This window comes from Lactuca sativa, chromosome 3, assembly GCF_002870075.4.
Source record: "Lactuca sativa cultivar Salinas chromosome 3, Lsat_Salinas_v11, whole genome shotgun sequence".
NCBI lineage: Eukaryota > Viridiplantae > Streptophyta > Magnoliopsida > Asterales > Asteraceae > Lactuca > Lactuca sativa.
In genome coordinates, this window is record NC_056625.2 from 93,262,326 (window position 1) to 93,277,999 (window position 15,674).

General features: G+C 33.7%; 1 protein-coding gene across 1 annotated transcript in view; it reads left to right on the plus strand.

Annotated features, from left to right (window-relative positions):
- LOC111908500 (cysteine-rich receptor-like protein kinase 2) overlaps window positions 1–13,423 on the plus strand; it is a 37,531-nt gene extending 24,108 nt beyond the window's left edge. The window contains exons 5-6 of the mRNA XM_042900233.2: window positions 5,927–6,137; window positions 12,917–13,423. Coding sequence (XP_042756167.1) covers window positions 5,927–6,137; window positions 12,917–12,933 — 228 coding nt within the window. The 3' untranslated portion in view covers window positions 12,934–13,423. The remainder of the gene's footprint in view (window positions 1–5,926; window positions 6,138–12,916) is intronic.
- Window positions 13,424–15,674: the final 2,251 nt, after the last annotated feature.

Here is a 15,674-nt window from a genome sequence, read left to right on the forward strand (position 1 = left end):
GGAATTGGAAAGGGAGCTGCTTGGGGTAGGTTCTCAACCTCGGGTTCGGAGTTAGCATCGTCCGAAAGGTTTTCATCATGGTGATCATTCAAAGGGATAGGATGATCATTCTCTGGTTCTTCTTCAAACCATCCAGCAATGACCTCGTTTGGAAGGTACAGGTTGCCGTGGGGATGGAGTCCGGCCATGTTATCTACGCGAGAATTGGAGTAAGAAAATAATTTTTAGACGAACTATCTAGATAACTATTTAGAAAATCTTCATTATTTACATCGCTATTTGTGAAGTGCATACCAGTTATATGTAATCGAAACATGATAGGCCTTCGAATATGTGACCTTAACTCCAAATTCACACAGAATAGGGGTAAAGTAAAATTTTCATAGATTTTAAGTCTATAACATCCTAATTACATATAGCTTTTGTGTATCCACTTAGTAACTATCAACTTAGTAATGAAGATCCCGTTTTAGTTCTCAAGTATAACGTATTTATAGTAACACCAAATACTCCTATAGTATTTTAAGTTTAATGTTATGTTCTATTGTTCTCAATCTGGTAGGGTTGGTAAGATTTTAGACTTGTTGCAACCACACAATTAAACTTAGGCACATGCTAGTCAACCCTCGGATAATCTAGGTGATCATGCTATATCTTCCCAGTTTTGACCATATGTCTCTAAGCCCACCTGTATTGCCCAACAATCGTAATTCTTTTGTACTGTCCTAGTGACACTGATTTTAGTGTGAATGTAGGCACGTATACTTTATTAAATATTTTATTATTTAAAGTATAAACTCTTGGTCAGAGTATTTTTAATCCCTTATGTATTTATAGTTAGTATATCTTTTATGGGTTGATATACTTAATTCACTATAAACAATGCTCTGATACAACTCCGTCGCACCTCGAAACCAAGAACGCCGGAAACGTTCTGGCGCGGAGGACGTCATGTACAGTATCACAACAATGAAAAGTAGTAAACAAGAAACAACATCATCCATTGCATTAATAATATAATTATTATACAAGTGTGTTCTGTCAAATTATAATAGACACTAAAGCATAAATCAAAATGAAAGATGAGTCTTGAACAAACTCCATCTTCTCTAAACCTTGCATCGGTACCTGTCTATTGATGACCTGAGGATAAAAGTAATTTCGAAAGCAAGTATCAGCTTTGAAGCTGGTGAGATCATAAGTATTTTAGTGTCTTAATTTGTATGTAAGAATTTGTATGTATATGAATTGTAAGTATTGAAAATGTATGTGAATCGTAAGTATTGAAAATGTATGTAAAACAACTGTAAACGTTTGAAAAACTCTAGAAATCCCTATGATTCCTACTATTATAACCGGGAGTCTTCTACCAAGACTTAACTGATCTATATGTAGCCTTCTACCAAGGCATCTAGTGTCTGTGTGTGTCTCTTGAAAGAGTGTGTATTTTCCCAAGTCTGACTACATTAACCAAAAATATAGTTTCTACATTACCGTGTGTCGTGTGAATGTTCACGAAGTGAATGTAATGGGAAAATGAAATAGTACTATGGTGTATTGTCGAACTACAACCGTACTAATTACATTAAGTCTAGGGTAATTCTTCTAAGTACTGTAGCATTTGTAACAAATAACTACATCGATACACAATTGCCTTATTTGAGGGATAAGGTATAATGTGATTGCTAGATCCCAGGCTATATGCTCCCCTGTCAAAGGAATTTTGGGACCTACCCACGACCCCTGCATGTATGCAAGCCGTGAGCATCCACATTACTATGATCATGTATACTCGATATAACTATCACAATTGCGTTGTGATTCATCGGTATAGTTAGATCCTGAACTAGTTCCATGCTATAGCACCTAGTGACGTCTGTCCTATGTATATGTAAGCGTACTCATGTAAGTGATCATGTAGTTGTACTCATGTAAGTGTGATCATGTAAACATATCTATGTAATAGTATAGTAATGTACTGTAACGTTCTAGCTGTAATGTATGTTCTCTCTATCTAGCAAGTATAGTAATGTACTGTAATGTTCTAGAAAGTATTGACTCATGAATGAACCGACTCATTGTATGATATCGCGTTCTAGTAATAGTTTGAGTATCTTCCTAACCTACCCATATGGTAATTTACTAGTAATCTAACAGGTACGTATGGACATGGATGTATACCCTTGCTACCTAAGGGCATTGGATGAACTGGAAGGACCTTTATGACTATATATGTACACATGATATATAACTAATATTTAAACGACCTTCGGACGGGTACCCGATATTCCACCAGACCATATCCAAATCAAGGAAAAGGAAATAGGGTGGATAGCCTTCCTAAGTCCTTTCAACATTTCTTATATAACTATACATATATAGGCATGCAATTTATAATATAAAAGCATAAAATAAGTTTTGTAAAACCTTTGAACATAATTATTATCTAAGAAAAGATCGACTTGATGTCAATCTATAAAACGGTTTGAAGGCATGGGTTTGATAAAACAGTTTAGTATAAAGAAGCATTTGTTTGAAACACAATTGTAAATAAGTTTGAAATGAAAAATATAGAGTAACAGGTACATTGTAATAAGGAGTTTTAAACATATAAAGTGTTTATGAATAACATTTGAAGGAAACTGTTTGGTAAAACGACTAATGAGTAGCGAATCATTTGAATGCTGCTTATTAATCACATGCGATTAATATAATAATTAGCATAATTCTACTCGTATCCCCCCTATAAAACATTTAAAAACAGTTACAACATTGATTAAGGGGTATGAATTCACCTGTTGCAAGTGGATCGGAAGGAAGTGTCGGATAAGTGCTTGGTGTCAAGTGAAGACTTAGACACGCACAAAGATCCTAATAACATATAAGGATATATGTATATAAACAATTAGTCTTTAAATAACTAATAAACAAAGTCAAGACACTCTAAGGCATTACAAACACTTTGTATAAGTGTTATAAGTGCTAAGGAGTGCATCTAAGTGTTTTAGGGAAATGCTAGTATGATTGGGGTTCAAGGAACACTCTTAAAATGAGTTTACTCCCTAAGGACTAACACCCCTTGAGTTTACGGTCGTAAACTCTTGAGTTTACGGTCGTAAACTCCTAACCTTATGACCATTTGTTGGTTTGAAGTCTTCTAAGCTATTCCAAGCATTCCTACTTCATGATTTAGCCTTAGGAAGTGTTGTGTGGCATCAAAACACTCCTAAATGGAGTTTACGGTCTAAGGACCATTTCTCCATGAGTTTACTACCTTAAACTCATGAGTTTACTACCTTAAACTCATAAGTTTGGTATTTGGTGGTTTTCAAGTCCTTAGCTCAAACATGACACTAGTCTACGTTAGATTTAGACATAAGGAACAACCGTGGGACATTTACACACTTTTTGGGGTGTTTACAGTTTTGGGACATCCCCAAACCGTAAACACATAAAAATGGAAAGTTTTGGTGCTTTTTGTGTGATAAACTCTTCAAGGATGGATCTAGACAAGTCCCTAAGGCATTGTGAAGCATCTAGACACCTTAACACAACATTTGGGCCCTAAACTTGGTGTTTACGGTTTTAGGACCTCCCAAAACCGTGAACACCTTTAACTTGGTGTTCTTGGGACTTTTCCTTGGTAAAAACATGTATAGCTAGCTTTAAATGACTCTAGGATAGATGTACTTACATTGTGGAAGCTTGAAATGAACTTTAAGTCCAAGAACACTAGTGTGTGTTCTTGGTGTTCTTGGTGTTTTGCAAAAACTAGTCAAAACACATCAATGAATGGATTAAAGAATGTACAATCACTAGATTAAGTGATATACTAACTTGAAAGGGTTAGAACACTTACTAGTTTGAAGATCTAGAACAAAAACTAGGATGATACTTGAGAGAGTTTGGAGTTTACTCTTTTGGAGTTTACTCTTTTACAAAATGGGTAGTAAACACAAATTACTAGTTTTTGGGGAGTAAACTCATGCTTAAGGCACGTGTTTACGTTTTTGGATGATTTTTCGACCCAAACATAAAAGTTTGGTCGCAAACTTCTAAGACACGAGGTGTTTGCAGTTTTCAAATTTCAAAACCCGAGACGACACTTTCTTTCACCCGTTCGTTTAAAAATAATATTAAATTAATCAAATGAACTTATTTTTCCCAAAAACAAGTACAAGTGAACTTGACTGATAATATGACGTGATTGACTGCTAGGGTTTGACCGAATGAAAATTTCGAGTTGTCACACATATTCTTTACAAATCCTAATTTTTTTAAGAGAGAGAGAGAGAGAGAGAGAGAGAGAGAGAGAGAGAAAATTTCGTCTATATCCATATAAACTTCTGTAATTAAGTATATATCCTTGTAAACTTTAAATTACTTGTATATATCCTTATAAAACCTACATACTCACATATATTTCCTGATACTTAATTTAGTCATATTTAATATATTACATAATTTAAAAACACTATCTTTAAATTGATTTTTTATAGGTAAGAAAATAATTAACTTGTAACATTACAATATTACTCTTCCATACATTGCTATTTTCGACCTAGTTACTTCATGTATCCTTAGAAAATATTAACACCCACATTGAAATTAATTTTTCAATGATTTTACCTGTAACTAAGAATCACCGAGAACCAGGGAAAGAAGAAAATAGTTTGGAAAAGAATAATTGTAGGTTTCCTAAATTAATTCAAGGAAATTGAATATGTTGTTTAGCAATCGATTAGAAATATAAAATAATCGAGTTTTGCTAATCGGTTATAAATAGTATGAAATGGCAAAAATTCGGGTCGTGAATAAGCATATTCTTGAATAAGGAGCTCGGTTATAAAAGGGATTGCAAATGAGTATTTTAATAGTTTTGTTATAATTTATTTTAAAGATAATGTTTTTAAATTTTAAATATATTTATTATTATTAAACATATATTTGGATATATATATATATATATATATATATATATATATATATATATATATATATATATATATATATATATATATATATATATATATATATATATATATATATATATATATATATATATATATATATATATATATATATATATATACGATTTATAGGTTTTATAAGAATATACATTTAATTTGGAGTTTTACAAGGTGTATATATAATTAACAAAGTTTATGAAGATATAAATGGAATTCGCCCATTAAAATGGCATTTAAGTCCAACTTTGTTCGGTACAGGACTTTCGTATAGCTAATTGCCTAATTATTCAAATTATTAATTTACAAAAATAAGAAATTATTTATTGTTAAATCCCTTTCAACCTAATCTACCGTAATAAACTAAATTTTTTTTGCCTCATATTCTTATGTATTTAAAAATATGTCATTTTATAATTATTTTAAATTAATTTCTATTCAACATGTCATTTTATGGTTTCTTCATTTTTAAAATTTTTATATAGTATTTAAATATAATAATAAATGTATATCAATTTTATTAATAATTTTATTAATAGACTAACTTCTAATTTCAAAATTACTAAATTAAACCTTATTAGTTTTTTTTTTGTTTATTTATCTAAATTAATTGTTTAAATTTAAAAGTGAAATAATACTTTATTTTAATAATTCAATATTTTTCTTATTTTTTTTTATAAATTAAAACTTCTCAAATGTTTAGAATTCCATATTTAATTTTTTTTTTTAAATAAACTCATGTATTACACTCACACCTAATTACTTCAAAACATTTACAGGTGTTTAAGGTTACAAAATAATTTATTTTAACTTTCAATAGAAACAAAGAATGCATTAGCCCTATCTACGGTTTGTAATTGCAGAGAACTTCTAACAACTACAACCATAATGAAGATTTCAAATAACTGAATCCTTCGGTTCTTAAAATTAACGTAATCCTTGATCTTCATGTGTAACAGGCAACTATAGACAACAAGAATGTTGTGGCAGTGAAGAAACTTCTTGTACGGCATGGTATAGCAAGACTAGAATTTGACAATGAGGTTAAACTGATGAGTAGCGTCCGCCTCGGTAATCTTGTCCTTGTTCTTGGTTGGTCCAGTGAAGGACCAGAGCTCCTTTTGGTCCTAGAATACATGCCGAATGGTAGTCTTGACAAATTCTTGTGGGGTAAGTTAACTGTTTTATGGAAAACAAAGAAGATTACTTTCTTGCTTACTTATGTTGTTGATAGTTTCATTAATGTACTAGTACAATTAATGTAAATTAACAACAGCTAGGTGAAGCAAAAGGAAGATGGAACTGGAAACAAAGATTTAATATCATATTTGGGATCGCTCGGGGTCTTGCACATTTACACCATGAATTCCATGTCAAAATCATTCATAGGGATATAAAGTCAGCAAACATTCTCATTGATGATGACTTCCAACCCAAAATTGCAGACTTTGGATTGGCTAGGTTTCAAGTAGAAGGCCAATCCCATGTTAGCACTAAATTTGCGGGGACCTTGTATGTTAGCACGAAATTATGTAGATTGAGGCCTGCAAATTGCAGTGTCCTAAGACAGAAATTTCCCTGGTGGGGATCTGTCTAGAGGATACAACAATCAATCAAGAACTTCTCTTGATTCTGACGAAATTCCTATGTTCCCTTCATCTTTGGAAGAACGAATTTTTTAAAGAGAATTCTGTGGTGTGAATGATGATCTTTTCCAACCCCTTTCAGATGAATGAAACAGGTATTTATAGGTATTAGTTATGACAGTTGGAAACTGTCAAAACCGAAAATAACTGTTAAAAACCTGTCATTCAGTAATTACGAATTTAAAAATAAAAAATAAAAATTAATTTCGTAATTAAAAATTATCTAATTAACCAGGAAGACCCCAAGAGCCCCAAGGCCCAAGGCCCATCTTTTGACCATTAAATATTCTCTTGATATTAGCCCATTTTCAATCCAATTAGGCTAATCCAACACCACAACCCAAGCCCAATATGCTTAACCCCTTACTTGACCCATTTAGTTAAATGAGTAGGACTAGACATATAAGGTGGGAGAAGGTTTTCTCTTCCACCAATGTGGGATAAGTCCCACATTGTAATTTTGTAGTCAAAGTTCCAACAATACCCCACATTTTCTATTCAAACTCCAATAATACCCCACATTTGAATAGAAAATAAGTGAACTTTGATATTCAAATAAGGGAAGTAAGATATGACATGCATCTGAATAGGTGTTGTAAAACTTGAACCTTTCATAGTGAGTACTACTTGGATCTACTTTGTGGGTAGTGAACTAGAGTCTTGAACTAACCACTTTTTATAGTAGAATAAAAAACAAGAAGTATCACACATATCATATCTAAGCATAGATCATTTCTTACCGTTGTGTTCATTTCGGTCATGAACGATCCTTTCTTCATGAGACTTTTAGAGAGCTTTAGCCATATCAGCTCCCAAAGATGCGACCTCACATCCATCTCACATAGGTAATGCTAATCTGGAATAATCCGTACTAATTCCACTGTAGAAGCTATCAGCATTATTAAGAATAAAGCATTCATCCCTATAACATCAACGGAAAAACACAAAACAAATATCATGGGAGTGAGCATACCTTTGTGTTAGTGCTTCTTTGAGTCTTCCCCAACTAGTTGTCCTATTGAACCTAGACCATGGGATCTCCAATGTTGCTAGGTTAGGTTTCCGCCAGGTGGTGACTCATTGTGTTGGCTTTAAGCCCATTCCCCTCGATGTGAAGAGAACTTGCTCTCTACTCAGGCCTTTTGTCAAGGGATCAGCTATATTTTCCTTTGACTTTATGTAACTAATGGAAATGATTCCATTCTTCAGCAAGTCTCGTATTGTAATATGTCTGCGCCTAATGTGTCTCGACTTGCCATTGTATATTTGACTTTGTGCTCTAGTAAGAGCAGCCATACTATCACAATGTATGCCAATGGCAGTAACAGGTTGAGGCCACAGAGGAATACCTTCTAGGAAGTTTTTAAGCCATTCAGCTTCTTCAGCAGCTTTATCTAAAGCAACAAACTCTGCTTCCATTGTAGAACGAGTATTCACAGTTTGCTTAGATGATTTCCAAGAGATAGCAGCTCCACCAAGAGTGAACACATATCCACTTGTGGATTTTGCCTCAGAAGTATTGGAAATCCAATTTGCATCACAATACCCTTCAAGAACAGGAGGATATTTCGTGTAATGCAGTCCATAGTTCATTGTATGCTTTAAATATCTAAGCACTCTTACTAAAGCATACCAATGATCTTTCCCAGGATTGTGGGAGTAACGACTCAATCTACTTACACTATAAGCCAAGTCCGGTCTAGTACAATTCATAATATACATCAAGCTGCCGAGAACTTGAGTATATTCTAACTGAGCTACAGTATCACCTTTATTCTTCTTTAGATGACTAGAAGCATCAAATGGGGTGACAACCGGCTTGTCATCATAGTGTCCAAACTTCTTGAGTACACTTTCAATATAATGGGACTGAGTAAGAGTATATCCATCTGGTCTTCTTTGAACTCTTACACCAAGGATCACATCTACTACTCCCAAGTCTTTCATGGAAAAGGAGGAGTGTAGCATTTTCTTGGTTTGATTGATCACATCCAGATTAGTACCCATTATAAGCATATCATCCACATACAAGCATATGATGACATAAGCATTCTTGTATTGTTTGACATAAACACATTTATCACATTCATTTATTCTAAATCCATTAGAGAGTAATGTGTTGTCAAACTTCTCGTGCCATTGCTTTGGAGCCTGTTTTAGTCCATAAAGTGATCTAACTAACTTACAGACTTTGTTTTCTTGACCTTTAACCACAAACCCTTCAGGTTGATTCATATATATCTCTTCATCTAGTTCACCATACAAGAAGGCAGTTTTCACATCCATTTGGTGTATTTCCAAATTATGAATGGATGCAATTGCTACTAATGTGCGAATTGATGTAATTCTTGTAACAGGTGAATAGGTGTCAAAGAAGTCTTGACCCTCTTTTTGACGATACCCTTTAGCTACTAAACGAGCTTTGTACTTCTCTATGGTACCATCAGGTCTAAACTTCTTCTTGAATATCCATTTGTGCCCAATTGGTTTTTGCCCATGTGGCAAATCCACCAATTTCCAAGTGTTATTTTGCACAATGGAGTCAATCTCACTTTTGATTGCCTCTTTCCAGTAAGGAGCTTCAGAGGAGTCCATAGCTTCCTTATATGTTTGTGGTTCCTTATTCACTACATAGGTCATGTAATCAGGTCCAAAATCTTTGGCTATTTTGCCCCGTTTGCTTCTTCTAGGTTCTAAGTTGTCTTCTTGAACCTTTGAAGAATTCTCTTCATTTGATTGTAAACTTTTGTCTGGAATCGTATCATTCAGTCCATCATCTAGAGGTCTTTTCCTAGAGTAGGTAACCTCTTTTCCTTTATCCTTAAAAGGAAAAGTATTTTCAAAGAATTCAGCCTCTGCTGATTCCATGATGGTTTGGTTATGGATCTCATCAACATGTGATTTATACACAAGAAACCTGTATGCTGCACTATTCATGGCAGGGCCAAGATAGATGCAATCTATGGTTTTTGGTCCAAGTTTAGTCCTCTTAGGAAGAGGTACTTGAACCTTAGCAAGGCAACCCCACACTTTCATCCTTTTATAAGAGGGTAACCTCCCTTTCCATAGATGATATGGTGATTTATCACTCTTTTTATGAGGAATTCTATTAAGTATTGTATTTGCTGCAAGACATGCTTCTCCCCACAGATTATGTGGTGCTCCAGAAGTAATTAACATTGAATTAATCATGTTTTTCAATGTTCTATTCTTTCTTTCTGCCACTCCATTTTGTTGAGGAGTATATGGAGCAGTTGTTTGATGTATAATACCGTTTAAAGAACAAAATTCAGCAAAGTCTTTGGATTCATATTCTCCTCCTCGATCAGACCTTAGAATTTTGATCTTTTTGTCAAGTTGATTTTCAACTTCAGCCTTGTAATTCTTAAAATAATTCAAGGCTTCATCTTTGGTATTTAACAAATAAATATAACAATACTTACTGCAATCATCAATAAAGGATATATAATAATTCTTTCCTCCTCTTGTAGGTGTTGCTCTAAAATCACATAAATCAGAGTGGATTAAGCCAAGTATTTCATTAGATTTTTCAACCGATTTATGAGGATGTTGTGTAAATTTTGATTCTACACAAACCTCACATTTTATATTTTTATCTAATGAACATTTTGGTAACATGCTAAGTTTTGCCATTCTTTGAATAGAACGAAAATTAACATGTCCCAAACGAGAATGCCACAAAATTGAAGGATCATGCATATACATAGAAGAGGGGCTAGTAGTGCCCATTATTGCATTAGCATTAATATTGGTTACATCATTGTTTGGTGTTTCAACACCATAGTACAAAGGTAATACACTGACTTTGAAGAGACCCTCACTAAGGTATCCCTTTCCAACATACATCCCACCCTTGGTGAGAACAAATTTATCAGATTCAAATACAAGTTTGAAACCTTTGTTACTAAGAATAGGACCAGAAATCAAATTCTTAGTAATTTCAGGAACATGCAAGACATCACATAAAACAAGTTCTTTTTCAGAAGTCAATTGTAGTTTCACTTTTCCCTTTCCTTCAACTTTTGCAGTAGAGCCATTCCCCATAAACATTGGTTCAGAATCCGAGACTTTCTGGTATGTAGAAAACATGGTTCGGGAGTTGCAAATGTGCCTTGTGGCTCCAGTATCAATCCACCAATCCACACAATTGCTAACCATGTTGGTTTGAATCACAGCAACAAATTGATTTGGTGATTCAACCATGTTGGCTTGACCAGAATTTCCTCCACCAGAATTGCCACCATTGTTTCCATTGTTTCCTCCATTGTTCCCTCGATTATTTCCTCCATTGTTTCCTCCTTGACCCCTCCTGAATCTGCAATCTTTGGCCTTGTGTCCAATTTTGCCACAAACATAGCATGGACCAGAATTCTTCTTGAAATTCTTCTTGTTAGGGCCATGATTTTTGCCATCTTTGGAAGAGTTTTTGGAGCCTTGCTTCCCTTTCTTGTTGTTGTGCTTTGTCCTTGAAGTACTTGCTTCTCCAACAAAGTTTGCACTTGGTTCCAAGGAATTTGCATCTGCCTTCTCATTCAATCTGTTATCTTCTTCCACACGAATTCTCAACACAAGTTGCTCAAAACTCATGTCATCAGTTAAGTGCTTAAGATATAATTTGAAATTCTTCCAAGAAGGAGGAAGTTTTTCAATGATTGAACCAACAAGAAAATTAGAGTTTATACCCATACCTTCAACTTCAAGATCATGTGCAATGACTTGAATTTCCTCCACTTGTTTGAGGACAGATTTGGTATCCACCATCTTGAAATTCATGAACTTTCCAATCACGAATTTCTTGGAACATGCCACTTCTGTTTTGTATTTCTTTTCCAGTGATTCCCATATCTCTCTTGCAGTAGTCATGGTAGAGTAGATATCATAGAGAGAATCATCCAGGGCATTTAGAATATAATTTCTGCAATTATATTCATTTGTGTTCCAAGTTTCCACAGCCCTTTGATGTTCTGCCATTTGGGCTTCACTGGGTGGTGTTGTTCCTTCTGCAGTGGTTGTACCAATAGGAGGAGAGGGAGAATCATCAGTGAGAACATTGGAAACATGAAGAGTTGTTAGATAAAACAACATCTTCTGTTGCCATCTTCGAAAATCTGAGCCTTTGAATTTCTCAGGCTTTTCCACATGTGTTTTGATGATGGATTGTTGATCCATTCTTCCACTTTTTAATTTCTGTCTTAGATTGTTAGGACAGAAGTATACAATCAACAAGATTAACAGAAATAAAACAAACGAAATTTGAAATATATGTATGAAATATACAAGAATCAGTTTGCAGAAAACATACTTGATGGTTTATGCTTACAACAGAAACACAAAAACGAAATTATGTAGATTGAGGCCTGCAAATTGCAGTGTCCTAAGACAGAAATTTCCCTGGTGGGGATCTGTCTAGAGGATACAACAATCAATCAAGAACTTCTCTTGATTCTGACGAAATTCCTATGTTCCCTTCATCTTTGGAAGAACGAATTTTTTAAAGAGAATTCTGTGGTGTGAATGATGATCTTTTCCAACCCCTTTCAGATGAATGAAACAGGTATTTATAGGTATTAGTTATGACAGTTGGAAACTGTCAAAACCGAAAATAACTGTTAAAAACTTGTCATTCAGTAATTACGAATTTAAAAATAAAAAATAAAAATTAATTTCGTAATTAAAAATTATCTAATTAACCAGGAAGACCCCAAGAGCCCCAAGGCCCAAGGCCCATCTTTTGACCATTAAATATTCTCTTGATATTAGCCCATTTTCAATCCAATTAGGCTAATCCAACACCACAACCCAAGCCCAATATGCTTAACCCCTTACTTGACCCATTTAGTTAAATGAGTAGGACTAGACATATAAGGTGGGAGAAGGTTTTCTCTTCCACCAATGTGGGATAAGTCCCACATTGTAATTTTGTAGTCAAAGTTCCAACAATACCCCACATTTTCTATTCAAACTCCAATAATACCCCACATTTGAATAGAAAATAAGTGAACTTTGATATTCAAATAAGGGAAGTAAGATATGACATGCATCTGAATAGGTGTTGTAAAACTTGAACCTTTCATAGTGAGTACTACTTGGATCTACTTTGTGGGTAGTGAACTAGAGTCTTGAACTAACCACTTTTTATAGTAGAATAAAAAACAAGAAGTATCACACATATCATATCTAAGCATAGATCATTTCTTACCGTTGTGTTCATTTTCATTCATAACTCGATTCAGTAAATTGGTCATTAACTATATTTTTAATTTCCTATAACAACGTGAATAGGCATGGAAGTTGTATGAGGACAACATGCATCTCAAGATCATTGATGAAAATTTATATCTGACAGAGAGTGAACAAGAACATGTCAAGAAGATCATTGAAATTGCCTTAAAGTGCACTCAATCCCCAGTTAGCATAAGACCAACCATGTCTGAAGTTGTTTTACTGATTTCAAATGAAAGATCTTTGGTGCGAAGAAATTGAGGCAGCAAGTCTAGTTTCATCATTCTCGATAAATTAACTTGAAGGAGACTATTCTACAAATACTAGAAGAGGTGTTCAAAAATCTTAAAGGAAAATGAAGGCGTGTCTGATCACCTGCGGAGATTTAAGATTAAAAGTAGGAATATATTTTTTAAAATGAGCAAAGTTTTTGCCCAAGATGATCACTTAGACATGATAAAATATCTTCTTATGCTACACAACGACTTTAGTTTCCTACGAAGGTTTGGTATTTGAACGATTTTATCTCATAATATTGAAAAACAAATATTTAATGCTTTTATTCAAAATAACAACCTCATGTTGATCATTCGTGGCCATGTTCATTGTAATAAGTAAAAAATCACCATATGCTTGGACATATCATGAGGGCGTGGAGATTCAAATAAGTTAATAAGGGGTAGTGGAATAGTATAGCACGCCAGTTTGTTTTTTGTTGTTTTTTTATTTTTTATTATTATTTTTTTATTATTATTTTTTTTTTCACTTGATTTACACTACATAACGTAATTATCTAACGGTAAACAAATGACAAAATAAAAATAACAATTATAATTTCAGTTTGACAAACAACTAATTACCTCACAAAAAATTGTTTTATAATCTTTCGATTTTTAAAATATACAAATAAGAATATTTACTAAAACTTAATAAATGAAAAATAAAAAAGCAACAACAATGAACCTATATATAACATTATTGTTTTGTACTCTTATATATTAGATTTATATGTAGACATAAAACCAATTCATACTCCGCTTATGAGATCAACAAACAATGTCAATAAATAATATTATATGAGTTAAACTTGAAACATTTATTTTGATATTTCTTTTAAGTTACAAAGAGCGAGAAACACAAAGAGAGAAAAAAGAAAGAAACAAGAAGTTTGATGTGAGTTAGAATTGAGAAATGAGAAACGAAGCGTGTAATCAATCAAATAAAGCAGTAAGAACACATTATGTAAATATGATCTGATTGGCTCGTATTAGTCTGAAAAGAGTACAAGATATTCAGGAGTGTTTACAAAACTGAAGAGCACAAAAGTTACTTCGACTCTAGTACATGATAGGTTTTGGGTAAAACAAATAAACTAGAAAAACAATTCTTAAGTTCACATGCAACCTACTTTAGATCTATGTTTTAACTATTGAACATATAACTTTGAATTGTAAAACAAGAACCCTAAGAGAGGAGGCTATTTTTGAAATTAACCAATTAGGGTTTTAGAGTTACATACCTTTCAATTGTTATAGTAAACAATTGGTAATCCTTTTGATGTTGATCTTCTTCGAAGCTTAGCACCACAAATGCAATGCCTCTAATGGAATCACACCCAAGAGCTAACAAGTAGGAAACTTATGAGGAGAGAGGCTAGGTATGCAATTTTCGACCTATGGTTTCTCCAAGAGAAGGAGTGGCTGATTTTTGGAGCCAAAGGTCTCCTTATATGGCTGAGGTGTCTAGGATTTAGGGAAAACCCTAATGCTCATTTGCTTAGGACCTAAGCTTATCTAAATGCCTTATCCAAGCCCCTTGGACGAAATCATTAGGGTTTCCCCTTATAGATTTCGTCCACCCCCTTCCAAGGAGGTTCCGGTACCTTCCACTCAACTCTATTAGATAATTGCAAACCAATCCCTGCATTTTATAATTAATACAATTAACCCCAAAATCAATTCTAATTAATTTCTGGCCAACTATTAATTAAACATTATGCTATCTTATTAATATATTAATCTTTTAACATATTAATAAATCATTTAAATTAGTTTAATAATCTTATAACAAATTAATATCTCTCCTTTCATAATTGCTCTTTCCAGTTGCTAGGTTTGAGGGCAACCCAAAAGGACTGTGCTACTATTAATTCAAGTACATACCAATTATAGTTATGGGCTTAGACACCTAATCGAATAGTCTCCCACTTGGGTAAGTCTGAAACTATAATTGCTAGTGTGAGTTCTATATCAACCAGCAAATTGTAGCATCCAAAAGCTGCTGTCAAACTCTGAACTAGTTAGTTACGTGTCTTAAGATAAGTGACCATATAATCCTTCGTTCTACAAGATATCCCCATAAATAAGACATGGACAATCACTCTCTTTATCCAGAATCTATGTTTCCCGATTCCTGATTTGTGATGATATAGGACTTCTAATTGAACACATCAATTTAGTCCTGGCTGGGCCCAACACATAAGTCAACACCAAATCATCGAGGGGCCCACAGATATCATTTTTTCTCGTTAGGGGAAAAGGAACGAATAAACATTGACTCATATTCTTGCATCTTTTACTCATCAAACCATACATGACAATGTGTTTTATAACAAGTTACTCATGCATTTTCGTATCACAATTATATGATCGACTCGTAAATTATAACTCATATTTATCCATTTCAAGATTATAAGATATCATCATCTCATTATTATTCGTGATGAATTCCATGAAGTAATACTCTAAGAGAGGGTTTATCTAGTACTCAAATCTCTATTTCTAAGTACTCATGAACATTGCATCAGTTCTATTGCTAT